Genomic DNA, 20,072 nt, shown 5'->3' with positions numbered 1-20,072 from the left:
AGGAAACACCTCACAGTATAAGAGCATCAGGCAATGATAGCAGTGTCAGGCCTGAAACTTTTACTTATATACCCTAATTAGACACTAAATTAAATATTGCCAAAATGTGTCCACATTTAGAAACTAAAGTGATATATGCTATAACTGCTATTTTTTCCTTGGGATAATACCCGGAAAATAATTTTTTTCCCTTTTTGTTTTGCCAGGACTGTCTCAGTAGCACGCAAATCTAGACAACCCAAATTACTACAAATAGCACAATGGGAGGCAGTGAAACTGGATTGTATTACAGAGTATCCACCCACCTTTTTCATATTACCACCGAGTAATGGATAAGGAGGTTTGTTGATGTGGTTCCAGTCAACTGGCACACGAGTCATATCATACAATTGGAAGATTATTAAAGCATCAGAGAGGTCACTAAACCAGAGTAAAACAATGTTTATAAGTATAAAAGCTCATATTCACAACAAAAATGTTAAATACTTGAGACTTCTTGAAGTGTAATTAAGATGCTGAAAAACAAATAAAAATCTGTGTCGTTCTGTGGAGAAACTGGCCTATATCCTATTGCTTGAGTTCTGCAATTATTTACATTAAATTGTATGTTTAATTTCATTATTTCCACATATCTCAGTGAAGTAAGCACAGCCACTGGCTTCACCAACTTTAATTAAACAATTGCTTTCATAGGGTAGGTGTAGATGAAACATCTAGCTAAAGAGTTTTCATTTATTGATCTAGTTTTAGTTTCCTCAGGACTTTCCAAAATGTTAAATACTCATGCTTTATCTGCACCTACAGATGCTAAAAAATAATCAAAACCAATATTCTTATCTAGTGAAAAAAGAGTATTAGAAAAAGTATTATTTTTCCATTATAAATTGCATTCCTGATAATCCTCTTCAGCTACTTCCTAAATGAAATTCTCCACGTTAAGCTATCTACAGATGGTATCACTTTACAGACGTCAGAAAAGAGAAACAATGAAAACTAACAGCAAGCATACATGCAAGCAGATGTTCCCAGTTGCTCCCTGCATCCCATACTTTATTGATAGGATTTGAATTAACTGCTGGCACAATTTGAAAGTGATCAGAAGCATCTAAAAAGCATGCTAAAGCACCCTTTGTTTTGAGGGAATATCACACTGCATAGATTCCTACAGTCTACTCAGCAGACATCTATCCTCTCTTACAGTTTAGAATTACATTACTGTTTTAATAGGTTTGCAGTCATTTCATCTGTCACGAGAGAAAATAAAAATCTTACATTATAAAACCTAATTATCTCAACTTCTTAGAAAATGTAAATCAAAGTACAAGTGAGTGACAGGAACACATGAAAACTTTTTGGTTTTTCTACTATTTCTAGATCATGAGTAGAACATCTGAGTCAGATGCTGCCTAATGCTGTTCTACAGATCAGTTTTGAAGTTTCTATCACACTGTGTGGAAACCTGGAAATCACTATTCCAGCAGAAATACAACTTCCCTTTCTTCTTCCCCTGTCATCCAAGGGAAATGAAACTATTGTTTAAGAAAAAGAAAAAAAAAAGCCTTACCTGTATAAGTGATTAACATATGGGTTTACACCCAGTGAATTCATCCAGTTTCTGAAAGTCCTTTCTTCATTACTTTCTCCTACAGTGACAAATATAATTCTATATAAATTATTGGAGAAAACACGTTAATAAGCAATGTTTAAATGACTCTCATGCCTCCCCCCCCCAATAAGTTCATCCTTTCCCTAACAGTAGTCTCTACTGGCCAATAAGCCAAGGCAATCCTATCAAATTCAGAGTCCCTCAGTTCTGGGCACAAGGCCAGAGGCACTACAGGGAGTACTATTAGACTATATTTTTCTGTGTAAATACAATTTGATAAAATATAGAAATAGACAGTTTGTTGGTCATATTTTAGATAATGTATCATGGAGAAAATAGTGATGATTAATAATAATTTCCTAAAACCAAAATCAGTGGACATTGCATTCAATAGTATCTTTGAATCTGTTTGAAATGGCATATTTTTATTAAAAGTTAGTACTAACACACTTACTGCAATTGCATCAAACTCCAGAAATTACAGCTCCACTTCTCTCCACACAGAACTTCCCAGTATTCATTTGTGAAGGTCGTCCCCAAAGCAACAGATCTCACCTTTTTAGTTTTTAACACTGGAGACTTAGCAAGGCAGTATTGTACTGGTTAAATTTCTGAAGGTATTTATACTGCCAAGGGGGCTAGTTATTCTTGCAGTTTTAACTAGCAATGCTGCTTATGAGAAATGCAGAAAATTCAGCAGGGGAAAAAAACCAACCCCTCCGTTGACTGTCCTGACTTAGATTGCTTTTATCTATTGTAATCACGAGTTCCTAGACTAAGGCTCTTTCTCTATAAAGTTACAGTTTGCAGTAATAACATTAATTTTCTACATACAACATTACCTAAATTTTAACGATCCATCTGTGGCCAATTGCATGTGAATCAGTGCTGCATAAGCTGTTTTCTCTTACATCAAAGAAGAGCATTTAAGAACATATTTAGCCTGAACATGTGAGCTTGGAATAACCTCACTGCTTTGTTCCCCTGGGTTGATAATCCACAGTTAAGAAAACAGAAAAGACATTAAGGAGAGAGAAAACCTCCCCAAACAACAAAAGAACAGATTTCCCAGGACTGAAACACATAAAAATCTCAGATTTTTCTTTGCTTTTTTCATTTGTTCCTTAGACCCTAATGGTACTGAGTTTGTCTAATGAAGTTTATGTAGCATGAAAACTGTCTCATTTAGTACTGCAGTTCTATGTTGACTACAGAACAATGAATGTTTTTGCAAAATGAAGCTACTGTATAAACATGTATTTCTCATTAGAATAGAAAGAAAACCTCTTAAATATTATTTTACCATGAAATAGACCTATGTCATAACATCGATTTTTAGACAGAGGTTACAATTTTAACCTAGTTCTCTTCCCCTCTTATACAAAAAGCTCTGGACTTCAGTATATTTATAAAAAAATTAAATTCAGAGATTTCAGCTGTAACTGACATTTTCCAACAGAATAAATTTTATTTAAAAAGTTTCAGCCAGCTTACCAGTTACTTTTCTTTCCAATTATTATGAAACAGATGACGCTCATCCTATTGATATATTGTTTTTCTAAATTGAGGTCTTTCATACACAATTCAAACTAGTATTTGTTTGAAAGATTTACTTGTAAAAATTACCAAACAGTCACTGATGAATATATGCTGAAACAAAGAAAAATACTATTCTGCAAGGTCTTCAGGCAGTCAGCTTTGTTTCATGTATTTCGTTCCATAACAGAATTCAAAAGACAACAAAGAATCACATTTTATGACAAAGTTATTAAAAATATCAGTGGTTTTCCATAAAAAAAGATACAATCAAAATACAAGCATGATATATAATTTAGAGTTTATAAACTTAAGATGTTACAGTATTTTGAAGCAAGTCCCTTTTGATTTTTTTCTTTTCTGAAGCTGTTAGGCTTACTGAGCTTTGAGTTGGTTTGCAATGCCTATAATACTGACAGCAAAGTGCTTTTAGGAACACTTGTCCATTGCAAACACAGTAACAAGATTATTTAATGAACTCTTACTAAACAAAGTGTAGCTACAAAACCAGATACTCAGCAACTGCACTCAGACCAAGAATTTTAAAATGCATGCTTAACAGTGTTGAAAGAATCCAAAGTAGCCAAGCAGGAGCAAGAACATGCAAGTTGAGCAGCACCCTTTCGGATAGCAGGAATCCAGGAACTAAACCCAGTATAATATATTTAATATGCCACTCTAAACAAATCCCTTTGTCATGCAACACATAAGCGTTCGTAAGTTTTCCAGATGGCTGAGAACTGACCAATTTTTTCTCTCTACTCTTTTATTCAAAATATACCTTGTGATCCTATCAGGAGCATATCTTCTGCTGAGTGGTGCAGCAGATTGCCAAAATCATTGGAAAACTGCAGAAAGGGGGCAGAGCTACACAAAAGAGAGAGGAGCAAATTTGGTAGTATCCTTTATATTTATTGCCATCTCTTTCTTTGAGATATTATACTATGGAACTGAGTGGGGAGTAGCCATAGGGATGGGGTCAAGAATCCAAAGGACTCCAGATACCTACGATCCTCTCTGAAAGGCAACAGAGCTCAAGATGCAATTTGCACCCCAAGTTCAGCTGGCCTGAGTGGAAGTAGTTAACCCTCTCGTGGTAACAGCCTTGAAGGCTGCCAGCAGCAGAGGACATCTACACTGGAGGAAACATGGGTGGACAGAAGTCCTTCCTCTTCCTCCCCCCAAGAACTCAGCTTTCTGTGTGACTTAGACTCCAAACTCTGCTGCCTGCCCCACAAGTGAGAAGGTTCCTCAGAGCAACAGCAATATTCAGTTAAAGGTCATGCACTGACTGAGGTCAGGACTCCCCTCCATCCCCACACAGTATCAAATGTTCATTTTGTTATGTCAGTATACTTGAGGGATATGCTCTCTGTATACAAGTGCACATCACCAGACTTGTTATCAGAGCAGGTGCCATTTTATGCACAGTGTTCATTGTCTTAAGCCAAAGAGAACAGCCACATCATACTCTTTGGGTGGAACAGTCACTGAAAAGATGGAATTTATGAATGAAAATGAAGACTTTCAGAAAGCTCTACTCACCCACACATACCTAGAACTTTACATCTTTGTTCATGGAAAGCCCCTACTGGTTAAACCCACAGAAAGAACTATATGGCATTTGACTTACTGCAAGTCCTGCCCTCATTTTATATGCATCATGTTAGACCTGTAGGGTTTTTTTGTTGGTTTTTTTTTTTCCTTTCTTGTTTACTTATGACGGCATATTAAAGCAACAGAAAAATACAAGAACAATGCAAAAATCAACCAGAAAAGGACAGAGGTGATTAAAACACTAGGAGAAAAAAAAAAAAAAAAGAAGAAAAATTGCAGTATAAATACTTTTATGGAGTACAGAAAAGTACTAAATACAGTACCTACATTAGGAGGGGTCAAATCTGCATTTCATGAAGCAAAATAGGAAAGCATTATAAATTAGGAGTCAGATTTCAACAGACAATCTATGATGAAACTATAAAGAAATGAATGTCTTATATTTTATATCACTACCTTGAGAAAACATCAGTAAAAGCACAGGATTTTATAGAAAAAATAAAACAAATTAACAGAAAAATCCATTAACAACATCATCTTTTGGCTGAAATTACTATTTTGATGGTTTAGATCTACATGTCACCACAGTAGTTATTATTTGGGGGCAAAGGAGAGTTGTCTACTTGCCTTTGAACAGATAACATTGGCATGATTCTCCGTCTCTAAAATATATACTATAAACAGTAAGTTAAATTTGGCCAGTATTTATCATTACAAAATTGTAATCTAGCATTCAGGTGATTGTAACTTTTTACAAACTGTTGTAGCTGAGACTTTGATCTCATCTAAATATTTTACAAAAGTTCAGAAAGTAATTCAGCTGGTTTTTTGCCATGCCAATGAAAACTCTTCTAAATTTGACCAAGTTTTCAGTATTTCAAGTCACACTTGCAACTTTATGTTCCAAACAGAGAAGCTGAACTGAACATACTCCACCTCCACACAGCTCCTGTATATATTTCCAAGAGCATACATTTCTAACAAAATTGCAGCAGAGGAAGAGCAGGCCTTTCCTTCAATCATTTGTCCTGGACAGCAGGGACTGCAGTGACTAGGGATATCACAGCTAAAAAGGGAAGACTACCTCCTGCGCTCTGATACCTCTACCACAGCTGGCACCCAGCTGAAACTAGAAGAGCAGGAAGCCTCAAACAGGAGTGGTCTGAGGGATAAAAGATTTGTGACATAGGGATGCAGCAGAGCAGACAAATTATGAAAAAAAGAGGAGCAAAGGAAGATGGACTCACCTAGATGGAAAGGAAATCTGATAGGAACAGTAAGAGGAAGGCAGGAGTAGGCAGTGCAGAGGAATGTGTGAACATTGCTGATGATTCTCCCCAGCGCGGCACCCCTGATTCTCACCATTCCTTTGAGATCAGTGAACAACTGTGAAATACACTGGCAGGAGCCATTTCATTATCCTAGATTAGCTGGTCCACAGAAAGCGTAACAGCCAAAGATTGCTACCAATTATCCCTTTATCTCTAGCATTAGGGATCTGAACTGTACAGTTAAAGTCCAAACCTGCAGATATACTAGGATCTATACAGGTTGCTGATGTAATAGATTAATATAGGTTGCTGACACAGAAGCCTTTTTGTTTGTTCGTTTCCTGTTTTAAAAGCCAACAAACTAATACACATACATACCCATATATATAAACACAATATGTGAGAAGTACTTTAAAAGACTATTACAGTTGCATAGTATAGCACTGCAAATTAGGGGAAGCTAGAATTTGTGCATCAAATATAAATATTCATATAAATATAAACAGTAAGGAAAGAAGCACAGGAAACTGGAAAGGGAGTAAGAGGACAGTTTTAATTCCTGCAAATGAATGATAGAATGTTATTCAGGAATATCCTTTGGTCACGCTAACACAAGTGAACAATATTCACAGTAACAGGGACTTCTACTAAGGCTTATATTGAAAGCTAGTGAGAAAGCTCTATACACTGGTGTTAACACAGGGACCACCACACAGGGATCCTATATCACAACCTAGAAGGAATACTTAAATAGAAATCACTAATATTCTTGTCTCCTGTATGCTTAGTAAGTTGAGTACCTTCTAATAAATTGAGATCGTAAGATGAATTGTCAGGCTTGTGTAGGGCTGGATGTGTGTTAAAGAGATTTGCAACAAAAGCCAAATTGAGTTTAGGGTTGCCTGCAACCACATCAGCTGGAGTTACAAACTGTCTGCAGCCCAATTTATCTGCCTGTTGAAGCATGTACTCAGCCCTCCTCAAGTCATTTTTATCCTAAAAGAAAAAAAAAAAATTTGTAATGAATACTAGCATGTTTCCATTCTTTACTGAATCTTCAGTTTGGCAAATCTTTAAATGACCCATGTCAGTTCCTCCCTCATTCCCCCAATGCCTGAGCTAGCTCTTAACAGCCCGTAACAATTCCCTTCTTCCCATCTTCCTTCCACTTTCTCTGTCCTTCACTTCTGTGGCTGCCTGCACAACATTCCTCATGAATCACAGCAACAGCAGTAGCAGCCAGAGGTGTAGTGGTTATATTTCCATTTCCAGGCTGTTGATTCCCACACTGCATATTCTGCTATATGTGCCAAAGACTCACCACCATTGCTTTAAACTGATATTCTCAAGCAGAGTAATTACAGATGATGCCCAAAACCCTCAATAAGAGTCTGAATGCTTCAGAATGTGATAATCCACTACCTTGCTTTCCTTTTAGTATTTTTGCCTCTGAATCATTTTAAGTTGGTAACCTATGTGTTATTTTTTTTATTCGTCTTTATTATTAATCTACATAGAAAAAAATCAGTGTTCAAAACCATGAAGCATATACTTTTTGCCTCTAATCTTCACAATGCTAAGAGTTACTATTTATAGGGAAATGACTTAGTAATTGAATTACTGTTAGAATTTAGTACGAATCAGTAATTTAGCATTGGTACACTCAACCAGAAACTTGCTCTAGAACAAAAGTTGTTACTTGTTACTGATACTGCTTTATAACCCATTACAGAACATGATTATATGAACTGTAGCAAATTACATGGAAAAAATTAACTACTATCCTGTTTCACTCCCCCAAAAAACTCCAAAATAAAAGCAAACAAACAAAACGGAGCTCTCCTCATCAAGCAGTTTGAGAGGACTAAAGCTTGTAAGCAAACATAATTTTGCATGTGAGTTTTCATTATTATAAAGAATGACGAGATTCTACTTAAGATTCTGATTGATACATAGATATCTGTATCTCAGACATGCAGTTCAATTTTGTATCAAATGCATTCTCAGAATAATCCTTCCAACAAGCATTATGTAGCAGCTTAGAGAAAAGTGTTTTCACATCTATCTAGGCTGGTTTTAGACCCTCTATCCCTTTACAACTTAAACCTTGATGGATGCCACACATTCCTTTCCTACTGGTTACTGGAAGAGCTCACATGTCATTTCTGAATGCTCTTTAGTTTGAGGAAGGATAACAAGGTTTGTGAAGTCTACTCTTTTTCCTTGTCTGAATTCCAGAAGAGCAGAACTGAGCAGATGTTGTAATATTCATGTTGGAGGACCCAACTGAAAATAAAAACCAGTTAGACACTGCTGCAAGTAAAACATAGCTCCAAATTTTACGCTGCAGGATGCATTATGCTGTTTCAGAAGTGCCCTGGAACTTCACTCAAGTTTTTACCCATTTAAAGCTTTTGTCACATTAAAGAATCTGAGCTTTTGCATGCTTTACAAAGCAAAAGAGGGATTCTGGGACAGCCCTGTAACCAGGATGTTGCATATATACATAGAGGTCTCCGATAATTCCAGTCTATTTTTACGTTTCTGGATACTTACATGAAATCCCGAAAAGTCAATTTTAATGTGCAATTCATCAAGGTCATCTCCTTTGGGTGCAATCTGATTTAACAGATGGTAGTATGCTCTTGAATCCTAAAACAAGCAGTGTAATATTTAAAAAAAAAAAAAGAGCAAGTATGTAGCCTTTCATAGACATTTACTGCTCTTACAGTCGCATTCAAAAGCCATAGAAGTGAAAAATATGGCACCCGTTTCAGTAAATATAGATGAGGTCATGCAGCCATTTTACTACACTATTTCATATAGAACTTGCTTAGCCAGATGACAGAGAAAAGGAATGTCTGCTAATTATTCTGGACAATGTTATTTAAATTTATTCTGCTGGATATGAACTAGACAGTTGCAATTAAGATATTTAAGGCAAGTGTATATAGGCTATCCACACACCCCCCCCCCCCCCCCCCCCCCAAGTACGGATCTTCTTTTCAGTGCTGGTATTTTATTCCTTCACTGTCCTTTTCAAATAGACTTGTTTTATATTACCTTGTCTTTCTTAATTGATGAGGTAAATGGAATTAAAAATGGAGAGCAAAAGTGGCTCTTTTAGGATGAATCTATAGCAACAAAAGAAATTATATTTATTTGATGCAGTTTTCAGTATGCATCTGTGGGTTTTTTTTCCCCCCACTAAGAAACTAGGAAAATAAACCAAAAATCTGCTAGTTTTAGAAGTATTTAATACTTCTCTTAAATAGCATGTAATATTTTTGCCATAGTAGCAGTTTTTCATATAAAACCCTAGTTAAAGGTTTGCTTTAATAATAGCCTTCTTGGTGGCATTTGAAAAGATATAACTAGCAATTAATAATATGGTTTTCTTCAATAAAAAGAGGACTTATCACCTTAGGGAATCTTCCTCCTTTGCTTTTAGTTTTAAAAAGTTGGGTTTTTCTCTCTTCAACTGGACTTACTACAGTACTCTGCATACCTTATGCAGAATGACTGAAGAAGAGAGAAGAATTATGCATATCTGCCATCTGCCCCAAGGAAACATTATGCCTTCCAGTCCCCTTGTGTCAGTAAAATGGCACACCAGCAGAGCACAATGATTGAGGGGGGCTGCTCTCTCTTTGGATTAAGAGTCAGTAGCTACTCCAGACAGCCCCCTGAATGACTGTTCTTTCCTCAAGAGGTTTCCTACTCTTCTGTAGAATGCTAGGTATGAAGGGCAATCATCATTAGCAAATATGCACCAGGAGGAGATTTAAAGCCATACACTTCTTTAAAACAACAAAAGAAAGAAAAGATGGGTTTCCACAGACCCAGGAGCAGGGAATGATGGACAGGAAAAAGGTAACTAATAAGGTAGTGCAAATTGTCCTAAATAACTCTAATAACAGTCTTAGAACATAGAACTTCCCTGAATATGAGCTTGTTGGAAATGTCTGCTTTGCACTGTAATGGGATAATATATGGTATGAGCAACTGCATAGGATATAAGAGATCAAAATAATGCTCTTTCAGTGTTGAAAAATGCAGGATGAACCTATAGCTAGAAAAAGCAGATGACTACTATTTTTCTTAATACTTCTGATCTGACTCATTTGTTCCTATGCATAGTGTGTTTAAATACCATTATACTCAATTATCAGAGTGACAACTACATACCTTAATGTCTTGGCTGAAGTTACTGATTTTCTGCCACCCTGCATGGGCCAGATGGTAGTTCACCCAGCGTAACAAGAGCTCTTCTGGGGAAAGCTTCATTAACTGATCTAGTTCTTCCCCTTCATTTAGCAAGGCGATAAGAGCTAAAAGCAAGTTTGAAAGAAAGCCGAAATCATTGCTATTGTGGTCTCAGTTAATTCCAAGTTGCCAACATTACTATACCTGCCATTACTCTTACCTTCGTTCCTGGAGATCTCAATATCAGCAAAAAGACCAACTTTAATGATCTGCCACAAGAGTCCTAATACCAAGTGTGGTTTTCCTTCTTGCAAATCTTGTGATCCAATATTGACAACAGTACAGCCAATAGCAGATGCTGAGTTCAGAGCCAGGTTTAGGTTTTCCTATTTGGAATATCATTAACAAATTTATGAGGTTGTAATTCTTAGTAAATTGGTTCATGTTAAATTTTGTAAGTTTCAGAAGTTATAAGAAATAATGCATTAGTTCAATGGTTCCCAGTGGAAAACTGCACTCTGTGGAGATTATCAAAATTTATAGAAAACATTATTGACAGTGTTTAATACGGACCCACAAAAAAATTGTGGACCACTTTCTGCAGCTTGGATCACTGAGGAATACTGTAATCAAAATAATTTTTTGTAATTCATAAGTATCACATACACAAATTAAACAATATTGCTCAAAATATCAGGGGCTTGATCCTGTGGAAAAACATGCTCATATGGAATTCTGCCCTGTGCAGGAGGCTACTGACATCACTGTCATTCCATCTTGGATCTTATACAGGCTGACACATTTATTCAAGCAACTGTTAAACTGCAATTGAAGAGACACTGTAAGAAAATCATGGCAATTCAACATCCTCATATTGGAAGTAATGCTAGTGATTGTCACAGATGAAACATTCCAAGAAAAAACACCTGGCAGCTCTCGTAAATATTATTCTCTATTTTCTTTAAATATCTACAGAGACAAACACACGTAGTATCATTTTTGCTGACACATCTTCTTTAAATAAGTAGAAATTACAAAACCCACTTGGATGATTTAGAACATGGTATGTTATAACTTCTCATATTTTAATGTCACAGCCTGAAATGAAAAGTCTGCCAATTAACTGAGGTTTTTAATCAGGTTTTTTTTTTTCCTCATTAGGATGGTAATTATGATTTACTTCCCTCTTCCAGACCTGTTCTCATATACACAAACCAAGGTCTTAAAAACTGTTTCTCAAATATTTTCATGACTTCATACACAATAAAAAAAACAGAGCTTCTCATCTTCTGTCCAAGCTGCTCTCCACTACTGAAAATGCATCATCCTACCATACAGTATACAGCCATGCAGATACTTTCTGCATTGCTAAAATACGACCTGACCATCCACTCAGAAGTCTAAAATGGTTTTCTTCAGATACTTAGTAAAGCAAAACAATAGTAGCAAATAGGGAAAGAACTAAAGAAAGCATGAAAAATACAAGTTTTCCTGTAAATCTTCTAAGAAACAGGAGAATTCAGCAGAGTTTATTAGAAAATACAATTTCATGGTTTGACATTTTTTAATACATAGGGCTTTTTTTTTTCCTCCACCAGAAGAACTGTCATTAAAACAAAGCTATGGAAACATATTTTACTTTTTCATTTGTGGCAAGTTCCTATCTGTGCAGTACTTACAGAAATAGTGAAAGGAGTGAGTTTCTTCTTATTAATAGCCCTTTCATCAATTGTATCTGGTTGTGAAAAGTTGATCATTTTGCTAAGGAAGAAAAGTCAGAGTTTATTCAAACTTTAATTTCTCAGAAAATATATTATTTGATTATAAACTCCTAACACTTTAAACTAGCTGTAAATATTTCTGACAAGGTTTAAAAAAAGAAAAGACCACCTCATCCTCTAAATCTCCTCTCCCTGTTAAATAATTGCACATTCATCCAGAAACCCCCAGATAATATGTAATTATAAGAAACTTCAGCAATTGGGTTTTATACTTTAGTAATACAGCATGTTTGTGCTGTCAGAAAAAGTTATTGAGAAGATTAAAACTGTAAACTAAAGTCAGTTAAATAGTCTCTAGTGAAAATCTTTGTAATATAAACAATATTATTTATGTACTGCATTTCTATAGTATCTTGCATCTGCAAGGATCTCAAAGACTAATTCACATCAATACTAATATGCTAATCCCTTGTTACCATGGTGTATGAGTAAGTACTATTAGTCTACTTTAACTAACTAGAAAGTTACAGCACACTAAAGGTAAGGGACCTACTATATGCTCTCTATCAGATTTAATTCAGATTTCTGTTCCTCCCATCCTATGATTTAGCAACTACATTTATTAACTTTTAAAAATATTTGAAATAGTGAAGTTTTCTCATTATTCCAGCTAATGAATATATAAACTATGTAATTATCTCCTTTATAAACAACCTGCATATATCTGACATACATAATTATGGGTCTGAAGTGGAAAACCACTTCATAATATACGCACAGACTCACATAAAAAATTTGCTAAAAATAACATTTCTACAGGCAAACAGATTTTCCCCATCTTACACTTTGGTTGAAATATTTAAGAGTGGAGTCTTGAAGTTAAAGCCTGTCAGAAGTTTTCCAGTTCATGTCACTGTGATCAGCATTTAACCTGTGAGATTAATTTCTTTTTTTTCCTCACAGCCCTGGACTCACCAAAGAAGGATGCCATCTGCAAGGGATTTAAAAAGGCTGGCATCTGATGGGTTCATAGGTAGGAGGTGCTTACAGTCTGGGTCATCCTGTAGAGCTTTATTTATCCAATTAACAAAAGCAACTTTTTCTTCCTCTGAAAAGAACAGCAGCATTAAAATAATCTACTATCACTTCCGTGAACACATATTACTAAACATCAGATTTGGGTCAAAGAGGTTCATCTGCAACAAAGCCCCTTAGTTTCACAGGGGCCAGTTATGGAAAGAATCAGACCAGTGGCAAGGAACACAAAAAATGGCAAGTACAGATTGATCTTTCTCCTACTGCATCCTCTGAACATCTGATGATTTTCTGAAGGACAACATAAAAATCATAGTGACATAATGAGGAAGGTATCATCATGACTGACTTCGAATTCAGTTTCTCAGCAATAACAATGAAAAGAGGGAACTTTGTTATCTGAAGCACGCAACGTCTCAATTGATACACCCTGGGTTTAAAATGAAGCATTTCTTTCTGCCTTCTACCAGGACTTCAGAGACTGGCAGTATTTTTGAGACTATCATCTGGATTACTGTGCTGTATTTAGCTTTGAGAAACTTAAAAAGTTTAGTAGGTCAGATTTAAATTCTCTTTCATATTTAGTGCAGAATTTAATGTATCTAAGAATGCTTATTGGGACAACAAACAATCAAGTATCGGTATCCAAACTCCCAGACAGTATAGGTGGTATTCACCTCCCTTACCTCAAGAAGCATACAAGACAGGTACCCACACGTGACTCATTACACTTCTTTCATTGTCAGTGGGAAGAAACATGAAATTCTAGTGCACACTTCATCTCATCATAAACTAGATGGCTGGTGAGGCCAGGTCAGATGAATTGCACTCTAGCCAGGTCAGTTTCTCTCACCAAAAATGAAAGGGAGTCTAAACAATTAGCTCTGATTGTGACCCCCCTACAGGCATCCTTTGAGACAGAATATATCTCCTGCTTTGGAGTGCAGCTGGTGCTATAAGGAGAATACCAAGAGAGAGGGTATCACCACCTTTAGCTAACTGAAGTGAATCTTCCTCATACATCCAATCTTAACACACTTCTGGAACCACAGCAAATCCTAGACTCGAGTCAATCAAAAAAGTTGCAATATTGCTTATTGCAATATGATCCTGGAAGGTTGTTAACATTCTGACCAGGAGCTGCAATGCAATTAGGCACAATTACCAACTTAAATGACATGCAGCAGGGGGAGGTAGAAGGAAACAGAGATCAAATATTAAATGCAACTTCTGAAGTATGAGATAAGCTACGCAAAAATAATATGGGAGTGAACAATTCTGTAATGGCACAGAGACAGCTGAGGAGGCCCTTCCATCCAGAAAGGATATGTGGTTTGTTCTGTTTTTTTTTCATTTTGGTTAACACTGTCGAAATGAAAACAGGGATTCATTTTTATCTGAATATAGGAAGAAGAGTAGATTAGCATGTAATGAAGTCAAAAACTTTACTAGCATTAGTAGAAGTATGCTGAAGGGGACATTTATTTCCCCTCACATGTGCTGTCAGTGCTTGTTTTCATTTTTTGCTCTTGCGAAGATGCCTAACTTACCTCTGAGTGCAGCATGAAACTAGCAACACCTAAACAGCCCACATTTTAATAAACCACCACCCACACTTATCTTGTCTATTTCCACATGCTTTATCTGTGTTAATTTGCATTCAACAGCAACATTTTCCAGTTGTTTTTTTCTCAGTCTGTAGTACAAATTTAAAGAGTCTTCCTCCATGCAAAATTTGCTCCTGTTTATTTCTTACCTGAATAAGAGTGCTGTGTCCCCTCACTAGATATTGCTGATGTTCCTCCAATTGCTGTAATACCTTGCTTTTTGTTTATTGATTTTCGGAATGATTTGCTAACATCTTTACTTTTCAATTCCTGAATTATCTGGAATTAAAAAAATAGAGGGCATTTTGTGATTGATCATACCTTCAAATAACTAAGTGTTAACTCATGTAAGTGCTCTAGAATCAGTAGTTAACCTGACTGCCTTTCTTTGGTATTTACATTGACTTCTGTTCTGAAAAAAAATTAATGTATGGGTAAAACCAGTTTAAAACCCTTCATGAAACTTGCATACTGGATATCTAATTTATTATTTCTCAGCGAGTACCTCAAGTGCTACCTTTATTAAGCTGTGCTTTCTAAAAAAGTAGACCTTCAACAGTCTACACAATTTTTCCACTGACATTTTTGTAAACCAAAGAAAACAACTAAAGATATACACATTTTCAATGACTATAGCATAATTCTTCCACTTATTTCATCACATGCTTTACAGTAAAAAGTTACTACGTGACAGTTACAAATGCCCTTAAGCAAGCTGATACCGTTTTCCACCTGCCTGCAATGTAAACCACATCTTATATACTGGTATGTCCTAGATTTGCCCAAATGCTGCAGAGGTCTCAAAATTGACAATGAAGTATAAGTAACACGTACAGTTCAATATCTGGATGCAAATAGTTGCATCTCACCTATGAAACACTGGAAATTAGAATCTTGAAAAGAAAGATCAATAACTAGTTCAACAAGCAACTGGCTGCAATTAGCAGCAGTACTCTAAATTCCAAGCAAAAACTAATCATCCCCAAACACACACACAGACCAACACCCTGAAAAGTTTTTGTTTCTCTTAAATAAACCACACTAGCAAGTGATCCATATAAAAAAAAAGTCTAAACCTTTCAAATTTGCTCACTAAAAGTGAAAAAACATACCCCACTGCCAGTAAAAAATAGCCTTTAGTATAGAGATTAAGCACAGTAGCACAAGCATTAGCTTATCACTAAGAGAATTCAGAGGCTGGTATCTAATTAGCTACTCTTTTGTCAGGGCAAGGGCTTACCAAACAGTTCCTAAAATATGCAGTCCATCCCCTCATCTCTGAAGAAATAGAAAGTAGGACTGACTGCAGCTACTGTTCTCTCACATGCTGCCCAAATTAAATGAGAGAGTGAAATATAAAGACTGGTAAATAATTATTATAGGATATTGTAAATTGTCCCAGAAAACTTTCCCATTCTCAAAATATTAGTTATTTGTATCAAAATTGTACTTAGTTGTACCACTTAATTCAGTTTTCTATCCTAGGTCTCAACAGATACCAAACAGTGGAGAAACATCCAAAGGGAACGTCTTACAGAGACAAATTCTTCAAAGTTGATTCTCCCGTCCTTGTTGCTATCTGTCACTGCGATGATTTTTTCTACAATCTCCCGGACTTTGTAACCAGGCAAGGGCAGACTTGCTTCTTTAAACAGGTCTTGAAGCTCATAATCACTGACATACCCGCTGTTGTCAATATCTGTACAATGAAAGCACAAGTTGGTTTTATACTTATGTAAAGACCTAAGTATAGTAACTGTTAAGAATAAATAAAGTGTGAGAAATACAGTTCTAGGAGACAAGTATTTCTTCTTCTGACATAGATAAGTAAGAATGAAAGAATACTTGTGGATTAGAGGCACAACTGGCTAGGAGTTGTGCCATCTTGTTACATATTTTCTCAGGAGCTATCTTATAATCCCAAAGCACAGCTATAACAAGATGGCAAATTTGTAAATAGCAAAGTTTAAGCTTTTTTTTAAGACTCCCAACAAAATTCTCTATAAACCTTCAAGTGAAAGGGAGATCAATTATTATATTCTTACTGTCAACACTATACCATTTGCAATGAATTAACTCAAATCTGAAGCAAGTTGTTATTAGAAGAGCACACTTACACAAGAAAAACTACTTACACAAGAACGCTGCCTGACTGCATTTTGTTTCTTATCCTAGTATCTGATAGACACTTTGTGTTCTTCAAAACTTTTGATGTGGTTAGGCTTACGTGTGAAGAATAAATCTGGGATGATCTGTATCTGTTTATGAAAGGTGACCTTCCTTAATCTATTAACTAGCTCTGTTGGGAGCAATTTGTATTGCCACCTTCACCTACATTTGGCTTCCAAGACCACATGTCAGGAACGTCCACATACAGCAAAGTATCAGAATGCTTTTTTGAACAAGAGGTATGGTATAGCTCCACAACTGTGGAAAGAAATGAATGACTGTATTGCATAAAAAATAAATTAAGAAAAATTCAGTGTAATTTGTGTTATTCATGATGAATAATGCAGCAGTACAGAAGAAATCATAAAAATACCCTTTGTACTTCCACCTTAGGCCAATCTGTGTGAAGAAAGCTGTCTTGAATTCTTGTCTTAGTATAATAAAGCATCGTTTTACAAACCTGTAACATGTTTTTATCCAGTGCAATGCACAAATGAAATACATTAAATGTTCCTTTTTTTTTTTTTTTTACACATACTTCCATATATATGTATACACATATCTATACAAGCAGAATCTGAGAATGTCCATTAAAATAGCCTTACCTGTACCTGTAGTGCAATGTCTATGCAACGGAGAGAAGTACTTTTAAAAGCAGAAAAGCTATAGTCCATACACAGTTATAGATGAAGCTCAAATACAAGAAATCATATCCAGCATAACTAGTGCTGGATATAATGTCCATCATTTTATATATTTAACACTAATATTTTCCATGTTTGACAACAATTTTCCATCTCTTTCACGATCATATTAAAGCCCTTGAAAAACTTGAATTAATAGTATTTTCCCACTTCTATAAATGATGCGTCTAAGATAAGTAATTTAAGAGAACGTCACAAGTAACACGAGTCAGAAACAGAAGCAAGATGATGTGGCCACTTTTCTGACTTGTCAAGGTGCTCCCACTTTTTTTCGTTCACTAGTTAAAAGATTTCTCTTCATAATGTGTCTAGTATCAGAACTCAGCCAATAATAACCAGAGTGGATAAATACACATCACATTACCGAAGGGCAAGCAGAGAAACATGCTTTCCCCTCTAGCCGTAATTGATTGCTATACAGTAATTTCCCTGTAATCCATACTACACTACGTAGTTTTTGTACAGCTTCATAAGAAGGCCACATTTCACTGCTGACAAAAGGCTAAAATACCTCTCTGTGGTTTTGATACTACCAACAAATCACAAATCACTACACAGACAAACTTTATGTCTGCATATGTATTAATCCATCCACTGTCTGGCTTGCAGACATGTAACAACACACGTGACGTGTAACAGGAATGGTCTAAAAAGCAGAGGACATGCTCATGAGCTCACTCAGATTACCAGCTACTTTATTTCTCTAGGTTCATCTTTCACTGAGGGTAAGTTTCCATGATGACAAGCAGAGTTAAATAAATGCCTTTTCTCTCAGTTTACCAATATAGTTGCAAGCAATTTATCCATAAAGACATAGGGAATGTAAAAATGAAAAAAAGAAAAAAGCTAACGATGCTTAATTTTTCTATTTTACAGAAAGCACAATACAGTAAGGAAGAAAATGCTTTTCAGTGAGTAGAAGCAGTACAGACAATTTTAGAGCAGAAATGTGAAAACATGCAGAAGGGAGAAAAAGAAGGAATGCAGATGGTGAAAACCAAACAATAGAAAAGCTGTCAGATAACATCAGTGAGTATCTATCTATCCTAACACCTCCCAGTAGATTGATACAAGTACACAGTGCTCTTTGCTTTGTTCTGTCTTTCCAGCTCCTGCAGGCTATACACTTCTTGAACTACAGACTACGTCAAGATGATTGTTTAATAGCAACTCATGGACTACCTTCCATGGAAGTATCTTATTCGTTTAGCATTTCTACTCTTTTTTGGTCTCAACACAATCCCGAATCAACGGGTTCATGGTTTTATTATTTGTCATGAAGAAAAAAATTACTACTTTTTTTTTTAAGCTTTCTGACTCTCTACTGGGCATCACACAACACATGTATTGACAGAAACTGAATAATTCCCTCTTCACCTTTTCCATACTAGTTATGGTCTTGCAGATCTCTAACATACAGCTTCCCAATAGTCTCTTTACCAAGCTAGAGACTCCTAATATTTAAGACTTTTTGCCTACAGCAACCCTGTTCCCCCATTATGAACAATTACAAATATGTTCGATTTGCTGAGCTGCACAGTTACATATCACCCCCTCAGAACTGCAGCAAATAAGAAATAAAGCACTTTAACATTCACAACAGTATTGCAATCTGGAAATAAGGGTTAGTTGCTATATAGTTTCTCACTCTTTCTGTTTACTGTCTGATTAATCTGCAAACATCCTGTCAAGCATACAGAATTGCACAGTTATTTATTAACATCTGTTAGCTACAAAAGCAAGATCAAAAAAAAAAAATCTCCAAGTTCAGCTTATTTAAAATGTAAAATCTGATCCAATAAACGAAAAGAGAAATTACTAGTTCACCAAAGCATGCAAGTAAAGCAAAACCAAAGTGTCAGTAATCTATCATGAAAATATATTTAACAATTGACATTTAATCAAACATTTTTTTCAGATTTAAGGAGTTAAAAAACCTGAATTCTCAGACCTATCGTGCTGCATATACAATGGCACAAATAATGCAACTGCCCAGCAAGAAAATGTATCTGTTTTCATTGCTGAAGTTGAAAGAAATGAATAAACACACATAGTTTCAGTGAAAATAAGGTGGTTTAATGTTAACATTCTTATTTTCTTTGATATTACTGGCCACATAGGAGAAAAACATAGCCCTATCAAAACACAGTGATCCATAAAGATTTCTTCCACAAATCCTACATGCTTTGCAATGTTAATGGCATTCTTATTATTTTCTTATTTAAAACATACCTATTTTACTGAATGCTTCTCTTAGTTCTTCAAGCTCTTCACGAGAGATAGTAGTTATGTTGTTTTCCATCTCTGAACAGCAAGAAGTGTCGTCCCCAATTGCTTATACCTAATAACAACAAACAGGAGATATAGAAGGCTTTCATTCCGAGCACATACTAATACAAGTTACTGATCTTTTCAGTACAACGTACCAGACCTGAATGACATTTCCAGGCCCGACACACTTAAAACATTACAAACAACACTTTAAAGTACATCAAACACCTAGCAATTCTTTTCATTGTAACAGTGACTAAGAATTCACAATAGCAGCACCTGTTTCATACACTTGATATATTTATTTGCAAAGAATAAGCACTGACCAACAACCTACCTCGATTGCTTGAGTGGTTTTCCAACATTAAAATCACTGCCTTATATTTCAA

General features: G+C 35.7%; 1 protein-coding gene across 7 annotated transcripts in view; it reads right to left on the bottom strand.

Moving 5' to 3' along the window:
• Nucleotides 1-20,072, bottom strand: part of PLS1 (plastin 1) — a 50,509-nt gene that overhangs the window by 6,426 nt on the left and 24,011 nt on the right. For 6 of the 7 annotated variants that reach the window (XM_069792241.1, XM_069792240.1, XM_069792243.1 and 3 more), the window contains 12 exons: nt 19,645-19,753; nt 16,075-16,238; nt 14,689-14,818; nt 12,873-13,005; nt 11,856-11,937; nt 10,397-10,562; nt 10,159-10,301; nt 8,527-8,622; nt 6,771-6,966; nt 5,023-5,043; nt 1,565-1,643; nt 306-420 (listed from right to left, as the gene is read on the bottom strand). In XM_069792241.1, the coding sequence (XP_069648342.1) occupies nt 306-420; nt 1,565-1,643; nt 5,023-5,043; nt 6,771-6,966; nt 8,527-8,622; nt 10,159-10,301; nt 10,397-10,562; nt 11,856-11,937; nt 12,873-13,005; nt 14,689-14,818; nt 16,075-16,238; nt 19,645-19,714 (1,395 nt within the window). In that variant the 5' untranslated portion in view covers nt 19,715-19,753. The remainder of the gene's footprint in view (nt 1-305; nt 421-1,564; nt 1,644-5,022; nt 5,044-6,770; nt 6,967-8,526; nt 8,623-10,158; nt 10,302-10,396; nt 10,563-11,855; nt 11,938-12,872; nt 13,006-14,688; nt 14,819-16,074; nt 16,239-19,644; nt 19,754-20,072) is intronic. The other variant, XM_069792245.1, reaches the window with a different exon arrangement.

This window comes from Haliaeetus albicilla, chromosome 9 (genome assembly GCF_947461875.1).
Source record: "Haliaeetus albicilla chromosome 9, bHalAlb1.1, whole genome shotgun sequence".
NCBI lineage: Eukaryota > Metazoa > Chordata > Aves > Accipitriformes > Accipitridae > Haliaeetus > Haliaeetus albicilla.
Note: the sequence above shows the minus strand (reverse complement) of the source record. Positions and strands in the feature narration are given on the sequence as shown.